Source organism: Trematomus bernacchii, unplaced genomic scaffold (assembly GCF_902827165.1).
Source record: "Trematomus bernacchii unplaced genomic scaffold, fTreBer1.1, whole genome shotgun sequence".
In the NCBI taxonomy this organism is placed as follows: domain Eukaryota; kingdom Metazoa; phylum Chordata; class Actinopteri; order Perciformes; family Nototheniidae; genus Trematomus; species Trematomus bernacchii.
Window position 1 is genome coordinate 11,850,799 of NW_022987714.1, and position 20,209 is coordinate 11,871,007.

The 20,209-nt window shown below is 40.4% G+C and overlaps 2 protein-coding genes across 2 annotated transcripts; one reads left to right on the top strand and one right to left on the bottom strand.

Annotated features, from left to right (window-relative positions):
* Positions 1 to 492: 492 nt before the first annotated feature.
* LOC117491745 (protein FAM180A-like) lies at positions 493 to 5,819 on the top strand. Its single transcript, XM_034141836.1, has 3 exons — positions 493 to 571; positions 5,295 to 5,392; positions 5,482 to 5,819. Exons 1-3 carry the CDS (start codon positions 493 to 495, stop codon positions 5,809 to 5,811), a joined length of 507 nt encoding a protein of 168 aa, XP_033997727.1. The 3' UTR covers positions 5,812 to 5,819.
* A 689-nt stretch (positions 5,820 to 6,508) lies between these two features.
* On the bottom strand, positions 6,509 to 15,511 carry zgc:110789 (Xan_ur_permease domain-containing protein). The gene is made up of 12 exons (XM_034141835.1): positions 15,434 to 15,511; positions 14,084 to 14,224; positions 13,067 to 13,224; positions 11,003 to 11,162; positions 9,256 to 9,437; positions 8,734 to 8,854; positions 8,490 to 8,646; positions 8,101 to 8,354; positions 7,634 to 7,798; positions 7,414 to 7,522; positions 7,226 to 7,321; positions 6,509 to 6,789 (listed from the first exon to the last, which is right to left on the bottom strand). The coding sequence occupies exons 1-12, from the start codon at positions 15,479 to 15,481 to the stop codon at positions 6,521 to 6,523; spliced, it is 1,860 nt and encodes a 619-aa protein (XP_033997726.1). The 5' UTR covers positions 15,482 to 15,511; the 3' UTR covers positions 6,509 to 6,520.
* Between the last annotated feature and the right edge of the window lie 4,698 nt (positions 15,512 to 20,209).

Genomic DNA, 20,209 nt, shown 5'->3' on the forward strand with positions numbered 1-20,209 from the left:
TAAAATGCAAACCTCCTTTGACAGGATAGGATCAAGGCACATGAAGGTAGTGCTGTTTCAAATCAATGAACAGAAGAAAAGAAATACAGAGAGGAGAGGGATAAAGATGTGTCATTAATGTTCACCTGTAAACGCTGAGAGCAGAAGGTTTTAAAAGAAGAGTGTGTCTGTGACCCTGATGACAACCAGCTGAAAGCTTTAAAAGAGAGTCTCAGCTTATGAAGAGCAGAGAGGGAAAGACAGAGAGGGAGGGTGAGATCAGATGTGGATGGAAGGGGGAGCAGAGCAGTCCTGAGGACAGACGGAGGGAGTGAACAGGAGGATGGAGAAGGTGGAGAGTCTGATGTGAGGCTGCAGATTCACAGTGAAGAGAAGAGGAGAAATGCAACAGGAGGGAGTGCTAACAGGCAGAGACACAGTGCTAGGGGAAGTGAAGAGTCCAGTTCAGCTCCAGTTATATACAAGTAAGATCGTGAAAGTGATCAGGCCAACATGCTGCCCTGGAAGATGGTCATTGTTGGTATTTTCTACAGCTGCATCCGAACAGGTGTCTCACGAAGTCGGACTAAAGGTAAGAATTGAACACAGCATTTTGATCAAAAATGGCAAACTGTAGGTTTTGTGGAAGATGTTTTTTTATCTACATGTTTCTTTACAGAGCAAAGAGAACATTTAGCAGCACTGTAAATTGATTGTGAGAATTCAATTGTGGAGTAATCCAAATAAAGTGATAACTGAGTCTGGGGTGCAGGAGAATGTATGACAACATAGGATTTTGTAATTTATCTGTGTTCTCTTTTTAGATGTTTCAATACATTTTACATTTTAAAGCCCCAACTTTTTTATAGAGAAGGTATGTCTGACTGTGTTCATTGTTCCTTGGTTTTGCTGAACTTTAATATTAAACCCGAAACAGAGAGATCGTCATCTTTTTATTTAGCTTCCGAACTCTGAGGTTTCCCAAATGATTGTACAAGCAAACATACTTTACTAAGAGGAATGACATTACTTTGTGTTTGGACAGACATATATCAGTAATGCAAAACTGCCTTGTATTGAGGAGCCTATCTCTGTTTCAATAAGAACTCAATAAGAATCTAAAATAGCAGAGCTACAAAAAAATACCGGAGAAAATATTAGTTTTTGAAGTTGTCACTCTCTCATCCAGCTACTAGGTTCATATGTCATCTGCACCTGTTTCTAATATGAAAACAAAGAGAGGGTCCAAAAGTGAGATGATATGAGAGAGGAAACTCATATTCCTCAAGTGAATGAAAAGCATATTGAGATATCCAGACCAAGTCTGCTCAGGGAATTCTTTTTGTCATAAAGAGTAAGATCTTTTTATGATTAGATTGTATAAGAATCATAAGATATTGATCCTATCACTTATTGAAAAAAACACTTACAGACATAAACAGAGGCAAATATTCAATAATGGATGCGATGCTACAATCCTGATCGTAGAATTTTCCAGTTTAGGCTGTGGACACTTCTACATTGACAGGAAGTGAAATTCCAAAAATGAAATCCAAGCAACAGTGAGAAACACGTCATACACACATTGTAAAAAGGCTGGAATCACCAGGTCATATTTGGACCTTTAAAGGGGACCTATTATGCTAAATCCACTTTTTCATGTATTTTATATATAAACATGTGTCTCCTGTGTGTAAAGGGATTCTGGAAGTTCCAGGAAAAAAGATTCGCACACTTTTTATCCTGATCCATTTATATAAAAACCACAGATTTTGGCAACTTTATGATGTCATAACGATTTTTTGACTTGTGTAACCATTAGCCAATCAGCAACCAAGGTAACAACCGCCCACCTTATCACCTGAATCTCCTCCTAGAGCACCATTGTGTTCTTTTTAACCAAATATCTTGCCCCTTTCACACCAACGCGTTTTCAGGGCCGGCTCGGAGCTAGAGCCTGAAAAGTACAGGTTTTTCCTCTTCACACCGCAGCGGCGCCGCCTCTTACTGTAGCTCCGGAATCCGGTTCATTTCCAGCTCCAAAAAATTGTCGGTCTAGAAGCAAGACTCCGGAGCTAAGACGCGGCGTCGCTTACGTCTCTCTTACGTCGAGGCGTGCAGGAAATTAAACCCACCTCCCCTGAACATGGGTCGACTGTGAAGGCAACCACACACTTATAAAAAAAAACACACTTTATAAAGTCAGGCAACACTAACCAGGCTTCGTGTGATTCTGTTTATTTGTACCTTACTTTGACCATCCGTTCGCTGTTATTGATCATTGTGGAGAGCAGGCAGACGTTTTGTTTTGTATTATAGCAGCTATCGGATGGAATCAATACATGGGCTGCACAGGTTGTCATGTCCGACTATCACAAGTAGAATCATAATGAAAAATACGCCGGTAAAATGTGCCTGTAGAAAACGGCTTATGCCACAATAGGATAGCAATAGCAAGTAGCTTCGGTTGCTATGCTAACATCACCCATTTTATACCAGAGAAACTTTCATAACAGCGTTGTGATGCCAAACAGCGTCAATTCAGACTGACACACATTCACTTAAGGGGAACTGGGGATATGTATCAGCTGCTTGTGTGACAGTCAGACAGTGAATACTTTAGAGCCGTGTGAGCTAACCCGGAGCTAACGGGAGAATAAACTCCCGTGGAAGAGCAGCCAGCACTGCAGCGGTCGGTAAATGCCGCTGAAACACATTAATAAACAATGAACCACGGCACTCTGGAGAAAAGTATAAGGTTGGAGAAGTCGTTATTTAATTTAATCTGGCTTCGTATGATTAAAAGCAACACGATCATCGACCCGACGCAGTCCCCCGTTGTTGTTGTTGTTGTGAGCGCCGTTGGGGAGCAAATCAGCGATGTAAACGGTGACGTCATGACGCAGCAGCGGCAGCACCAGTCGGGCTCTGGGCGGTGTGAACAAAGCGGGAGCAGAAAAGGGAAACCGGAGCTGAACCGGAAAAGCTCTAGCACGGAGCTAGAATGGGAAAAGCGCTGGTGTGAAAGCCGCATGAGAGGGGCGTGGGGAGTGGCACCTTATTTTCATCTAAAGTAACAGACAGAGAATCAGCACTTTTGAAACAGGTCTGAAACAGAGGGGATTATGGGATGCTGCAATGCATGATCTGTTTGGTATTTCGAGCCAAACACTTCAGAGACATGTTTTGTATATATCTGAGACCTATAATGATGAACTACAGTATAATAGGGGACCTTTACCGAGTTCAGCTTGTGAACATAAAATACCCTGTGTGCAGTTTACTGAGTGATTTGTGGATACGTTTCCCAAACAATTACCTCTTACGGCCAACTGGATCACAAGCATGTGAGTTTGACTGGAACCATGTGATCTGAACAAAGAGAGCTCATGGTCTTCATTATGTTTAACCTTTTGCAAATACCATTTAAAAGTCCAGCATAAAGGCAATGAATGACGTGTGTGAAGTGGCTAATCCAATTGTTTCCCAATGATTAACACACAGCAATGCCTTTCAATTAGCACAATTTGGATTCCTTAAACGTTAGTTGAAGATGTTGGATGTTTTCTTTGTCAAATATAGCAAGTATTTTGTTTGTATGTTTTAGCGTAGTTTGGAGGACTCAAAGAAATGATTATCCTAAAAATCAATGCAGACCTTTACTGGCTATATTGAACTTAGATCTGTGATCATTATCTAAAAATAAGAAGTAAACCTTGTGTGGAAAATGTGATAATGCAGCTGCCTAAAATCAACTTGTTGCACTTGTTGAGCCTAACATAAACAAGGACACGGCCAAGAGCGAAAGGGTTGGCAGTTGGGTAATTGACTCTGGCTAAGACATTTAATGGATTACTTAAGTAACTTCCAAAAACCTCTCTCCTGTTTCCTTTTATTTTCTCGTTTTAAAAAGAATAAACACTCTATGAGCTGGTCACTACATCTTTACTTCTGCACGTTGGCAGGTTGAATGATATCAACACAGAACAGTTGAGTCACAGTCCCTTTAGCACTGGTCTGAATACCTGCATGAAAGGGTAGCGTTCTGTCTGTCTGCATTTATATCTTTATGACTTCCTTTCATTTTTCCCTCCATCTGTTCTCCTTTTATCAACCCATAATTGTAACCTGAAGCCTATGCTCTATTTGAAATGTTAACTGCATGAGCTCCAGATTTTACACGTAATAATAAAACCAGCAAGCAAAGAATGTTGGAGATACTGGACAGTAAGTGAAAACAGTTGTCTAAATATCTCCGTGGTCTGATTTCTTTCTGTCTTTCCCCAATCTCCTTACCTTGATGAAAGGTATTGTCAATTGGTCGGTGGTTCCGCCACTTCAACAATTATTGTTGAAATTCATGTTCCCCCAGAGGATCAACCCCTCTGACTTTGGTGATTCCTTGACATTTCCTCTAACATTACCAGGTAAATTGTTTTTTACCAACATTTGTTCAGACGAAGGGTTAACGTCACATGCACTACATCAACTTTTAGAATATATATTATACTCACATTCATGGTCCCCATGGAATTACTTCTAATGACTTTCAAGATTCCATTGTTAAATTATCTGAAGTCCACCGTAGGTTCTCTTAGTATAAATGACTGCAATGAATGGGTGAGGAGGTAAGAGTAAGAGTTTTCAGTTGGTTGTATCTGCAACCTGACCACTAGGTGCCAATGAATCCATAACACTGTTTCCTTTGGAGCTCTGTTTCTGTATAGTTAGTTTTTCAAGTGATGTGACTGCAGAGTATTTAGTATTCAAGTCTGTGCATGGTTCATTTTTCCTCTTGCTCCAATCCGGAACAAGTAAAGGAAAAGGTATTTGCCTGTGAGCTTTCTTTGTCCATGGAAGATTTGTTGCGGTTAAAACCCTGCTTTCCCATGCTGTGGAAATTAGGCTGAAATGCTAACCCTATACACTGCATGCCAAAATCATCTGGAGCCTGTTGTATGATCTGTGTGTTACTCCGCCTTTGATTCCTCTGCTGGCTTTGAAGTCTCGTCTCCTGCAGATAGAAGTCATCTGTAAGGTCAGAGACCGTAGAGTTTGAAATGCATATTATATATTAACTGCAGTTTGTCCTGGTGAGGGCAAGATACACGTGGATATCACATCTGCCAGAGCAGTACAGAGTTTGTTTAAACTGCTTGTCACAGGAATGTCCAACTTAACACGTTCTAGAAGCCTTTTAAGTAGTAAATCATCCCAAAAAAAAGCATAAAGTGAAACCTGAACGAAAGGGTTTGCTAAAGAAACTGTCCCTTATCTACCAATCTCATTCTCAGTCTTTTTCTCTTTTCAAACAGCACTATTCCCAGCTTCACGCAGAATAAAGCGAGGGTTGGAAAGTCTGGTGAACCCCAACTTCCACAATTCCTTTGATGATGTTCATTTATTATTTGAGGTGAGATGACTACGTCCCGAAATGTAATTTTAAAGTGCAAAAGCATTGACTAAACCTCAAGGATTGACACTGATCATTTCTTCTTCTAGATCCTGCTGGCAGGCACACATTTTGAGGCCAGTGGAGCGTTTTCGGTGCAAGATGCTGAGCTTGCTTCCCTCCGCAAGACAAGAAATATGGAAGTCATATGTGAGGAGATCATTCCCAGGAAGCTAACAGATGTATTTAGGCTCATCTCTGGCCTTTCAAATCACATTGGTCACCTACATCAGGACGATTTTGAACGCACCCTGTTGACCTTGATATACACCGCCCAGGGGATGGCTAATTCCAGTACTGAACACCAACAAGGCTTATGGGCCGATTCTTTTGTTAGTTTGTACAAAGCAATCAAGCAGGATCTGACAGTGACAAATTGAACGGATAATGGTTTTGCTACATAATGGTTCAATTCATGTTAAATAAATATCCATGGAGATCAGTGGATATGCCTGGTATGTGCTTTGGAACTATCTTGTGTCCTAGCAGGAGACTGAGAGAGAAACCTGTAAAATAAAAACTGGTTGATGGTAAGATAATGATACAACTAAGTAAATAATAATTAATTTACTGTCACAGAAAAGTTAATTCAAACATGATGAATTAAAATGCTGAAAGCAATACAATGGATCTACTTACAGTACATGTATATGTCTTTTCAGTGTTTGTTCACTAACATCTGGCTGTGATTGCATTCTAAGACTGAGAAGACCATAGAAATTGAAACAAGAAATCATTGTTTACACTCCAGTGGTATGCTCTGTGAGTACAAATGACTGTACAGAAAATGTCTTCAAGATGATATATATGTTATCCAGTGTATAATATCATAACTTTTTAACACAAACAATTAATAAAGATATGTAATAAAACTAACCTCATGTACCTAAGTTCCTCCCTAAAGAAAGTCCACATAGTATCCAATGTCATGCAATTGCCATTCGCAAAAGTCACTTCAAAGTTCATGTGGAATTCCACCATGTTGTCACAGTACAGTGTCTTTAACAAAGGACAGGATGTCCAAACTGATCTGCCTCTGATGGTTTTCTGGGAAAATCCATAAAATGCATGCTGAAGTGAGTACAGGACTCACATGGCAACTCCAATAATAATCTGTGAAGGCTCTGCATGTCCAAGTGGCTGCTTAGGCTCCAGGGCATTAGTATCTGCTCCACTTCCGTCCAGGGAGTCGGGCACAATCGGAGGGCAGAAGGGTATGTACCGGATCCAGGAGGAGGAAGACAAGTAAGAGCTGATGCCAAAGGGAAGGTTGTAGACCTCTCCGCTCTCCAGTGTGTTGCTGGATTCATCCTCGTGAGCCTTGTTCCACGCCAGGATGCCTCGTTCATGCTTTGATCCTGTTGGACACGTGTTAAATGTGTTAAACCCTTCTATCACGGTCTACTGAAGGAATGAGATTGCTGACTTGTGTTATTCTCTGACATAGCTTGGTTGTTTTCTAATAAAGCTTGGAAATGCTTTACGTTTAAACTTACGGTATAAACAGTCATTTTAGAACTATTTTAGAACTCAAATTCAGTCTCAAATTCTATTCCTAAAACTACTGAACACAATGGCTTCAGGCCGTAAGTATATAAAATAAAGATGTTTATTGACGCTTATTTGTTTAATCTCTTTAAGCTATAAAAAAGCCATATTTTAACGGTGAATGTCTCCCTGCTGTGAGCCTGTTTTAAATCTAACCCAAGCTATTTGATAATCATGTCTCCAGACACCAATAACTTACTGGGTTATTCCTGGGTTTAATAATGTAATGAAATTGAAAAAAAGTACCTGGAATTGTGTTGTCCAGCATGAAGCCAAAGAAACCTCCAACAAACATGCTGGTTGTCAGAAGAACCTGCAAGACCTGGTCGAGTTCAACAACACCTAAACACAATACAATGGAAATTGTTTGAGTAAAACCTTATGATGCTTTTTCTGAAAAATGCAGATTGAATAATGACATGTTATTAATGTACCTGTAGCAATAGCTGTGGGGTTCTTGAATATCCAGTTAGGAATGACCAGACCCGAGAACATGGAGAATCCAAAAATGAAGATGTTTCGAGAAGAATTCATATCTGCATACTGAAAATATGTAAAAAAAAAAAAAACATTAGAGGAATTTATTGTCATGCAATATCTACGACAATGTATGTACAATACAAAATTGCCACCATGATGTTTTAGAATGAGTACCTGCAGATTAGAAACTCCTGCTGCAGAGATGACGCCAAACATAACCATGAACATCCCTCCTACCACAGGGGATGGGATAGTAGTGAATATGGCGCCCACTTTACCAAACACACCCATGACAACCATCAGGACTCCACTGGCTACAATAACCATGCGACTGCCAACCTGCAAAAGAAATAGACAGATATAAACGTCTTCTTTTGAAACCGTCAACTGTTACATATATGTTCTATACGTTTGACTGCTTGTTTGTCAGCAGGATTACAGAAACACTTCTGGCCCTACAGTATTTTTGAGAAATGTGTTGGTAGTCTGTTGCATTGGCCACCAAAACTCCATGGGACAGATAAAGAAATGATTTCAACTTTGGTTAAAATTGGAAAACAAGGCATTTGGCTTTGGCCTTCTAGACTACAAGTGAGCCATTTTCTTTAAAGAACTTCCAGAAATACTCATTATGGTCTTACCTTTGTAATACCAAGGGCTCCAACATTCTCGCTGTATGAAGTGGTTCCATTTCCTGTACCGCAGGCTCCAGCCAACAGACAGCCCAGTCCCTCAATGCCAATACCCCTGTTGATAGCATGTTTAGGGGGAGGTGGCGCCCCAGAGAGCCTGGCACATGCGTGGTAGTCCCCTACAGACTCTATCATGGAGGAAATCACACCGGCCAAGATGCCAATCACCCCCGCCAGGCTCACAGTCGGTATCCCCCACTGACCTATGTTTGGATTCAAACATAAGGAAATAGAGATCAACACAATGTGTTAAGAGCCTGCAACACTTTCATTTTCCAGTAACTTTTAATTAATAAAAAGTAACTTCAGGCAATAGTTGGCTATATGGTGGCTTTTACCTGGGTACGGAAAACGGAACCAGGGAGCTTGGCTGATAACATCTCCCTTTAGATCAGTGCGGGCTAGGTAGCCATATTGACTTGGTTCACTAGGAAGCGCATTGTATGTTGTTAAAATGTAGCAGATGAGCCAAGACAAAGTGATTCCAAGAAGAACCTGAGGACACAATCAAAAAAAGATAAGGTCTAAAGACTAAACTAACAGTTTTCTTCATATATCTCAATGAACGTGTTTGATACCTACAGGGAGAATCTGAAAGACGTAGACATTGGACGTGTGCAGTTTTTTCTCCTTGCTGTACGCAGGGAATGGCACAGGTATGTGACGGAGGTACTGTGAGAACAGGATGATCAGTGCTATGGTCCTGTGTGAGACAAGAACAAAAACATTAGTATTTAACATTGTTAAATAATACAGAACTGAACTAGATTGTTGCTAAGTTCTAACCAAAAAAGCAAATTACAGCAACAACTAAGCAGGTTCTTTGGGAAGGATTTATTTAATAGACTTTATTGGTGTGCCAAGAGATTAAGACATCATATTTTGTAATACCCTGTGCTCTATGCAGGGGAGGAAGCAAGTTTAACATAACCTATAAGACTGCAATACAATCACATAAACCCCATTAAGCCAAGAACTAACTTTACTAAACTGACAAGAAATAAATTAAATGCAAGATAATCAGAACAGTGATTAGAAAAAAATATAGAATTGCAGATTACATAGATCACTTTTTTTTTAATGTATTTGTTTAATTGTACCTACATAGTAGAGATGCCCCAGTGGTTGCCAGCACTGGTACCAGCTGAGTCAAACAGGGACAGTCCAATGAGAGAGATGGTGGGAGCGATGGTCAGAGGTCCAATGAAGCGCATGAAGAGGCCGATGAGGCCGGAGAAACCTACAAACACCTGGAACAGTGAGCCCACCATAATGGACCCCTGCAGCTGAGGACAGACAAGAAAGACGACATCAGCATTTTGCATGGGTCAAGGGTTGGAGCTGGCATAATATTACTGTTAAACAGAATTTGAACAAAGACTTGTGCTTGGGGGTTTTGTCCAAACAATGAGCATTTGTCCCAGCACAGCCAACATTAACTGATACAACAAATTATTTATTCCACACATCATTTCATTTCCACAGGACAGTCCTTAAAACAATGCCTTATTAAGTATTTTCTTAACGTTTCACTTTCACAAAGAAAAGTTAAAATGACTATATTATAATATTTTTCTATTGCTGGTCATTCCAAAAACTATTTTGAGAGATATTTAACCTTAGAACTTGAACTAGAAAGTCTGAAAAAAAATGATATGCAGCAACATCTGAGTGAGTTCTCATATCTAATCATATTTAAATGTTAGGCAATGTAGACCCCATGGGGTTGCAACATAATTTAATAGGGTTACAAGATGGGTGTAGAGAAAAACAATAACACATTTAGGACCAGGAAATTGTTCTAAGATCATCCCCTGTATTAATAATATATTTTTTCTTTTAATGTTTTTTATCTTGGTCTATAAGTCTCTGATGGGGGATTTTTGACTGGTAATGGGGGAGGAAAAACTCATGGACTGCTTCCAAAGCCCACAGTGCCTGGAGCATATTGCATATTGGTCTGTTGAGGTGCTAGCTGTTAAATCCAGACAAAACTGTAAACACAAATAAAGCGTAATTTACATTTATTAATCAGATCATTCACAGTGGTCACATGACACGTAACACTGTCAGTTATACCAAAACAATTGCTTAGTGTCACTTTAAGTTATATGAAAGATGTTTTCTTTATCTGGTTTAGAGGTGTTGAATTAAAGTGGACCTATCATGCTATATTTGAATAATATAGTGTAGGACCATATATATATAAGACATATTTATACTTTTTTTTTTTCAAAATACCAAACAGATCATGCATTTTAGCCATGCCTCATTTTGCTCAATTTGACATTTTTTTGCTCTGTTTTTGCAAGGGCAGATTCTGTGAGAACAGCACCATCTACAGGCCTGGCATATGTACTACAGCGTCTCCAGCGCTTTCGAACGGCAATGGCCGTGGCTGTCTCCTCCTGATTGGTGGAGTTGGCCCAATAGCCGTAGCGCCACTGTCCTGACATCAGGACAGTGTTCAAATCTGGATCAGTCTGTATCAGATCCGTTGCAGCCCCTTTTTTAGAGATTTGGGTATGGAGGAAAATAGAGAGGGTTGGTTTTTCTGACACTTGGTGAGTTCCCTGGAACACCGGGGACACATATTCATGTATAAAAGACGTACAAAAGTGCATTTTGCATGATAGGTCCCCTTTAAGTTCTTACAGTATATCGCTATCTGTGAACTCGGTTTGCTTATTTTGCGAGTGTTTTCATAGTTCAGCAAAAGAAAAAAGAAAAGATAAAAGAATAAGACAGGTTGTGGCTCTAGTTTTTAGTACAACACCATTCATGTTCAACACTTGCCAGAGGCCCTTTACATGTGAAACAAAGTGAGTTGTGTTTATAATGGTTCACTTACTGCTCTCATTCGAGTCTGCCATACTTCAGTGAATTCTATGGAGGAGGTGTTGACCAGGCTGGCATTTTGGGTCCAAGCAGGGCACTGCCACTCCGGCATGGACAGCATTGCCATGGACGGTGCCAGCAATGTGAAGGTCCCACCTTGAAGTATGGGCAGTCTGGAAATGGCAGAGATTTAAAGACATCAGGATGAATTAAACCACAAGTAGCCAGACAGATCTATTGTCTTTTAGGCATCATCAGCTATCATCATGTCAGACGGTGCCCAAAATAGCTTGGAATAAATAAAAGGAAAAACCGAATTAAGGGGTGATTTTTGTGGAGTTGACATGAATAAATATATATATCAGGCAGTTAAAAAAAAGATATACTTTGTAGGTACATAAATAAGGGAATATTGGTTTGTTTATTATTATAAAAAATGTGTTTACACTTTCTTGATTGGGTAGCGTTATTGATTATGTATGTTAAAGATGAATATCGTTGTTTAGTTCTTGGAACGCACCCTGGGTTAGAGTGTGTGAGTAATTTAGTATGAATGACTATTGAATAGGAGTTTGTCAAGGTACCATGCATGTTAACATGTTAGTTTATATTGCTTATTAAAAGTCTGTTGTATATGTTTACATATTTACATTTTATGTTTTTCTTAAATAACTTTTATTTTATGTTTTTAAATGTTGAAATCAACTTCATTCAATTCAATTCAGAATAGTCTGTATGTCCCAGTTTCTTTTACTGCTCAAATGGCTGATTCTCACAGTAGGTCACAGTTAGCACGCATAACATGGGAATATTTAAGAAACACAGCTAGCAAATATTGTTTGATTTGAGTTTATAATGTTTCATCTTGAGGGACATAAATAATTAGCTTCTCTAGGAACCTTTAAACATACTGCTTCCTTTCTTCACAGCCGACTTCCAGGTATTTGGGAAAGACAAGAAAGCATCAGTGGTTCTAAGCCAGAAGAATGTGGATTTAGCAAGAGCTAGATTCCAAACATAATAAAATGGAAATTCCTGCCCTAATCCTACTGCGACACCGATATTCAGCCAGTCTGCACAAACATAGTGAAAGTCAGAGCATCAGAACTGGTTGAAGTTTGTCGTTCTCCAAAACAAACTCTGCAGCATGCAACAGAGGAGAAGTCCAGCTCCTACTGCATTAAATTGTATTAAATGTAGTCAATTTATATTGTATTGCATTGTATTTGATCAGAAAATATAACTTTGTAGTATTGTTTGGTACCTAAATAGAAATGCTGTGGCATGATTACACTGTTAAGTAACATTTATTGTACAAAAAGGGTATTTTAATATGTAAGGGTATGTGTTTGGTCATGTGTTTGGTGTAGGGGAGGCGTGTGGTGCAGTGGGTTGTGAGTTGGTGTTTGGATCAGGGGGTCACAGGTTCAAACCCCACTGCAGTCAGCATGTCGTTGTGTCCCTGGGCAAGACACTTCACCCCAAATTGCTCCTGTGGGGATTGCCCACAGTATTAAGTCGCTTTAGATAAAAGCGTCTAACAAGTGACATGTAATGTGTCTGCATGGGTGTATCTGTCTGTTCACAGATTATTTTACACAATGCTTGACCCATTAGCCTAATATTTATTGTGCTCATTATCACTGTATGCTCAAAGACATTTTTGACTTATGTTTTCCTCATCACACCTACAAATACCTTACCATTTGTAAGGATCTTAAGGTAAAGCTGTACTTTCTCTCTGGTAATCCCTTAAATAAAAGCTGTGCCCAATTACAGAGTAAAGTATTGTGTTGTTCATGGTTAGGGCTTCCCACTCACTTCAGCAGGCCTGCAGTTTAACAGAGGTTAAAAAGGAAGGATTGTTCTGCTGGTTTAATAAGAAGGAGCAGCATGACTAATTCCACTTTAATGCACCGTGCTGCACTGCTGGATTTAAAACATGCACCAACAAAGCATGGAAAAGAGCAGTGCACTGAACAATCCAGCCAGTGATACATGTTAAAGAGAAATGTAAATGCTAATCATCAGAATAAATAAACATTGCTCTTTAACTTATTTGAATTGACTGCCTTACCTGATGCCGAAGGTAACTTGCAACAGAGTGCAAACACCGGAGACGAAGAAGATGGTGCTGATGAGGTGGCTCTGTGTGATGCCATCAAACTGCAGACACAACCCCTGAGACAGGATTAACGGAATGGCGATGATTCCTCCAAACGCCGTCAAACAGTGCTGAGGGAACATAGACAGAGAAAAAGATAAGCTACATTTATGTTTGAAGTACAGAGGGAGGAATTAACTAAATGTTGTGTGACCTCTGGGAAAACAATCAGCCTAAAGTAGTGGCTCAACCTGCATCCAAACAAAATGCTAGTAGAAGGGCAATCAGGATTTTTGGGAAGATATGGAGTGCCAATATGATACCAGCATTTACTTCATGAACTTGTTTTAGGCCTCATCAGGCTTGACTTAAAAGTTGTTTTCTCAACAGGTTTGAATGAGGTTATGTATTACTAAACACCAGAAACTTGGTTAATGATGTACAAAATAAAAAAGGAATTATCTTTCAATAGATGTTTTAATGCAGCAATAGATTGGTTGAATACTTATTTATGTATGTACATAGTACAAATTATCAATTGCTTCTAAACCAACCAAGCTATTTGAGTCAGTATTGGCCTGATATCGGTATCAGTTCATCCCTATAAGTAACAAGTCTCTGGGATACACTTGGAAGGACCCGTGATTTATGCCGTGAAAGAGATAATAGTAGACAAAGGAAAACGTTTAAATGGAGCAATACAACTGAGTCAGGTCTTCAGAGGAAACACTCACTGATCTTCACTGTTAAATACATACAACCAATTCTCACTGACTTTACCATCTCAACTGTATCTGAAGCAAATTTCACAATCAGACATACATAAATAAAACCAAGTCTAACCAACCGTGAAGGTAGCGTCCAACGGAAGCTCTCATGGGACACTGTGGTCATGTTTGCATTGTAACAACACAAGCTACGCTACATAGGCTTTTAGGCAGGAAATGTCAGAGGAGACTCATTGTCAAACATCACCCTTTGCTGACGTACCTGGATGCCGAGGATGATGCACAGGTACCAGGGAGGCACATCTGTTACGCAGTATACTAGCTTGTTGTTGTCTGACTCCATGGACATGTCCAATTCTTCTCCATGTTGTGTGTCCGGTAGATCACAAAAGCGCCCTTCACGCTTTAATTTGACAGATAGAGACACAGATGAAGGGTGAATTAGAGATATATATGAAATCATGGCTGCATATCTTTGGTTTTCATTGTGGAAATCTGTAACTTTGACAAACATGAAAACAATATTTCAACAAAGAAAATGCTGCTTTAATAGTCAAATAACTATAGGACACTCATAGACTTATAATGAGGGAATGTGGTTAGCTCATGACTTGCACTACAAATTGATTTTCCTTCTTTCATCCATGATAAAGTAGGATTATAAAACAAAACGCTAGTCAGATGAGCTATTATGTATTTATTTTCAAAAAAGTGTGCTTTGAAAACAACAATCAAGATTGAGACTCAACACTACTGTTTGTCTGACTAAACAGCATGTCACTTATCTCTTCAATAATGTGATTTTAAGCATGGAGGCGCAAGAATGTAAACAAGTACATTCACATGTCTCCATGACGCTACTTTGGTAGCTGCTCTTTCTGTTGTTAATTATTAACTGATCAAAAAAAATGTAGTTTCTAATGTGGTATTAAACATCACATCACGTGGATTATCCAGTTCAGTGATAAGAGGAGAGATACATCTCTAGTTGTTACTTGCAGATGTGTTCACATTCACTCATATAAAAGGAAAAAAACCTAACCTTGATCTGAGCCTATACGTTAATATTTTTACACTATTGTAGAAAAGCACACATTTAAGAACTTTAAAAGTGTGTTGCATTTAACCCTTAGATGCACGAGTGACTGGACCCTACACTCTTCCATAAGTGGGTCAAAAAGGACCCGTATTAGAATAATATGTGTTTTTATGCCATTTTTGTCATTTTGGTTAAGAAAAATCACTTGTATAATTTTAGTATTATATTTTGGTTCACACTAGAAATATTTAATATTTATTTTTTTTACATTTTGAAAAAAAAACGAAATTCCATAGAAAATGCATGCGGGTCATTTTTGACCCACTTATGGAAGCTTGGGGTAGTAATACAAAAACTACAATTTCTTAAAATTTGAATTTAAAATTTGAATGGCATGATCTCCAAAACATGTTTTTTGAGGAATAGCTGAAATATGAAATGTAAAAAAAATGTAATTACAAAGATACTCTAAGAAAACCACCTCACCGGGTCAAAAAATACCCAGTTATGCATCTAAGGGTTGAATACATTTTTCTATAGGATATACCAAAATGAAATGTAAGTAATACTCACTGCAAATGCATAGTTGTCAAGACCATTACTGTCCTTTTCTGGAGCCATGTCAGCTTCAGCCCTATAGGCTCAGGTGGTGGTCCTCTGGGGCCGAAATCAAAACAGAAAAGTGAAATAACATTAGCGAGAGGGGAGGGAGCTCTTCAAGAGAGGACGGGGGAGTCTAAAAGGGGAGAGCTGGGAGGCGGGAGGAGGCGGGAGGGGTTGGCAGTTTGCTATGAAGGAGCAGAGTTCAGACATAAGACTGCTGCGCTTGTTGACTGAAATGACTCCCACCAGCAGCTCATGTGAGCCCAATTACAACTGAAACAGCAGCTGACCAACCAGCATCTGCTAGGTAGGGCTAAGCCATTGAGACATATTTTTTAACTCACGCTCTTTTTTTCTCAATTTTTTTATCTCCTTAAACCTTAAAAAAGCCTGCACAGTTGTTTAAAGGTCCCCTATTATACTATTTTTCATCAATATATTTCAGGTCTCAGATATATAAAAAATATGTCTCTGGCTCGAAATACCAAACAGATCATGCATTGCAGCATCCCATAAACCCCTCTGTTTCAGCCCTGTTTCAAAAGGGCTGATTCTCTGTCTGTTACTTTAGATGAAAATAAGGAGCCACTCCCCACGCTCCTATGAGAGATATTTGGTTAAAAGAACACAATGGTGCTCTAGGAGGAGATTCAGGTGATAAGGTGGGCGGGGGTTACCTTGGTTGGTTATTGGCCAACGGTCACACAAGCCAAAAAAACATTATGACATCATAAAGTGTCCAAAATCTGATCAGCTCATTTTCAGACAGGTTTTTATATAAATGGATCAGGACAAAAAGTGAGCAAATCTTTTTCCTGAAACTTCAGAATCTCTTTACACAGAGGGGACACATGTTTATGTATACAAGACATGAAATAGTGGATTTTGCATAATAGGTGACCTTTAAGACAGAGTCAAATGTCAATAGTCAGAAAAGCCTTTAGGCCATAGCTTGTGCCCTTTCCATCACCAACCTTCCAAGCTCTAACATGATGCCAAACTGTCACATGCTGCTATTGATGACGGGTAGATGTTCAGTAAATGTTAACTTCATTTACTCATTTACCGTAAAGCTCCATTTCCCCTGAAATGATATTAGACTAAATAATATTATTTGTCTAAATTAAGAGTTTGATAGCAGCCCACATCTACTTCATTAGAGAGGTCATAGTACGGCAGCAGAGAAGGTTCAGATTCTAACACCGTTTGCATTTGTAGGCCGGATCATTTCCTCAGCCTCTGTGACAGAGAACAGGATTGTTGTCTGCATCTCGTCTTGTTTCAAAGTCAAAAGAGGTCACAAATGGATAGCTAACACTGGCAAGTAGACAAAGCAAGCAAGAGGCTATTAATAAATGTATTAAGAGTTGTCTTCGCTTTTAGGGAATGTATAAAACTAGGGAATGGGAGCTTGAAAAAATGCACCAAATAGAAAAGTTAAAGGAAATTGAGCATGAAACTTTGAAAAGCACAGAGAGAACAGTGTGGGGACATCATGAGGTCTTCTGCTCTGTGTGCATGTGACTCTGTGCACTACACATTACAAGGATCCCCAGGGCCGTCCCTCCCTACAGGAAGATCACGCAGGGGGCCTCACCTCGCGGAGGGGGCCTCATCTTGCGGACGGAGGTCTCCACTGCGAGGCTCCACTAGCACCCCCCGTCCCCGTCCCCGTTGACGCTCGCGAAACAGAGGGCCTCTTCATCTAACTTTGCGTGGGGCCTCAAGTTGGCCAGGGACGGCCCTGAGGATCCCTCAGATGTCAGGTAGTGAAGGTCTGTGATGGTGCCAGTATTCTTTCATATCACTCAATGAAGCGTCACACCTCATGATTGGACTGATAATAAGCAGCTGAGCCATTGTCGTCATCTGCTCTAACAGAATAACCCAACATGCATCATATGTGTCAATGTGTGTCCAATCACCAAAGCATAGCTCAATGTGTGAAGAAAGAAGTACAAACTTGCTTTCTTTCCACCCAACCTGTTGTTGATCACGTCAGTCTCTGTAGCTCAGAAGCACATGATCACATTTAGCCTCAGAGACAGTGAACTTTCTCAAGTGTGTGTTTCAGAGGCTTCTCTATAATCAAATTGGGATAGGGGCAGTTAGCAATCAATGACTGAGTGCACAGGATTTATTTAACAGAATAATGTGCTGCACGTGTACTAAACAAAGCTGATCATGAATGTTGTTTCAACAATAATTATTATGTGAAATGAAAGCTATCTAAAAAGGCATTCTCTCCTTTTCAAAATGAGTTTTGTCCAGATGTGGGAAGTAACTTACATTTACTCAAGTACTGTACTTAAGTACAATTTTGAGATGTTTGTTTGTTTGTAGCCTTTATTTAACCAGGTGAAAAATCCCATTGAGATCAACGATCTCTTTTTCAAGGGAGACCTGAGGCCTGTACTACGAAGCTGGTTCAACCTAACCTGGATATGTTGGAGTTAGCCGGTTGGCCTAAGCCAAAACATACGCGCTGGCGCTAAACTGTACTACGACGCTGGTTATCAAGTGGATCGCTCAAGCCAGCCGTGTCCTATCTAGTTAGGTGCGCGTTCACATGAAAGGGGTGGTATTTGGAGCATTCGACCAATCTCAAACACGGACAAGCGTACTGACAGCGCAGCGTCATACTTCCTGAATGAAAAGTGAACTTTAATATTAGTCAAATATGAAGAAGTTAAACTTTAAACATCCATGACTTAAACACTTTATCCAGGATAAAAGCCACATAGCTGCACCTGCAAGGTGAATACAGCTGGTAAAAGAAAAAGTGTTTGAATGCGTACATTAACAGGTTTATGAAATCACTGCCCCGTCCAAGACACGAGTGGATCTGACTTTAATTAGGAGAATTTGACTCGAGTGTTTCGTCAACTTAATGTGTTGTTTAAAATAATACTTCTGCATACAGTATGTGACACGGTGAGTGTTGCACGGCCAGATACGGCTCAAGAAGCTGACTCAAATAAGGAAATATATGATACATTATGATGTGATATGATATGAATGATAATGGGACACATCTACGTCTGCACTCACAGTGCCGCGGACTGTACTTAATGTTACTCTGACATGTTATGTTTGGCAGAATGTCAGCTCGTCTACGATCGCCAAGCTCTCCTCCACCTCAGACCCTCACTGGAGTTGATATTGCTGCCCAAACCTACATCTGGCAACCATAAATCGTCCCCCCCCTCTACTGTCGGATATACCCACCTACCTGCACCGGTTGCCCTGCATCCTGCCTCGCCGAAAGCGCTTTAGACGACGGGGAAAGCGTGGTGGTGCACTGGTCCATCAAAAAGCATACCTGACGGCTTCTTCTGGGACTTATCCACGCCTCGGATGTCATGGCCCTCCCGCTGCACGCCATGTGAGGGATCGATGGATTCGCCCTGTTTTTCCGGAGCTGCGGCCTCTGCTGGGCCCGCTGGCAGCTCCTCCTGCCCGACTGACTGCTCCCAGCCCGCGCGGCGTTCAACACGCACATCTTCGTCAGCTGAGACGCACTACACCTTCGGCAAGCCCGGAGCGAAAACTTTGCATGGCTTTGCTAAATGCTAGGTCGATAGCAAACAAAACGTTCCTGCTAAACGACTTATTCACCTCTCGTGAACTGGATTTTATGTTTCTGACGGAGACCTGGGTCCACGCTGGCGAGTATACACCGTTCTCTGAACTTCTTCCTCCTGACTGTACATTCTTCAGCTCCCCCCGTGCCACCGGCCATGGTGGGGGCATAGCATCAGTGTTTAGAGCTAGCCTCCAATGTCGATTGCTTCACCATGTAACTAGCTATGCTAGCTTTGAGTTGCAGCTTTTTGAACTGAACCCGGCCTCGCCTATACTCTGCGCAGTCGTGTATCGTCCGCCAAAGTGCAATAAGGATTTCATAAATGACTTTTCTGACTTTCTGTCCGGGATCATGGTGAAATATGATTGTGTTTTGATCTCCGGAGACTTCAATGTCCATGTGTGTTGAGTCCAAACCTCTGGTTAGGGACTTTTTAAATCTCCTTGATTCTTTTGGTCTCGTTCAGTCCGTGGCTGGCCCAACACACGAAAAAGGACACACTTTGGACTTAGTATTATCGTTTGGACTGTCTGTATCTGTGGATGAAATATGTGCAGCAACGCGTATCTCAGACCATTTACCGGTTCTGTTTACAACCTCGATCCCTTCCGCAGGGGTCGAATCACGTGCCCCTGCGCGTCGTCTGCGTTCGATTAACCCCTTGACTGCCTCACAGTTTTCTGATGTTTTTAAATGCTTCTCCGATCTGTAAATTAGAGGTGAACTGTGTTTTTAATGCTGATGAGCTTATCTCCATGTTTGACTCGACATGTACACTAATACTGGATTCTGTTGCTCCTTTTACGCTTAGACGCACCAAAGTTCTATCAGAGCCGTGGCTCAATGACTGTACTCGTGCTCTCAGACGCGTTTGCAGGCATGCAGAGAGAAAATGGAAAAAGGATAAACTCCATGTCTCCCTAGAAATCCTTGTGCTTGCCTTTCTGACTACCAGACGGCAGTCAAAGCAGCCAAAACAGAGCACATTCCTCAGTTAATCTCCAAAAACAGCCATAAACCTCAGGTTCTTTTTAATGTCCTCAACTCTATCATTAATCCCTGTGATGTTTCTTCTATTGTGCCATCGACTACTCTCTGTGATAAGTTTTTTAAATGTTTTATTGAAAAAGTATCTGCTCTTAGGCTAGCCCACACTAGTG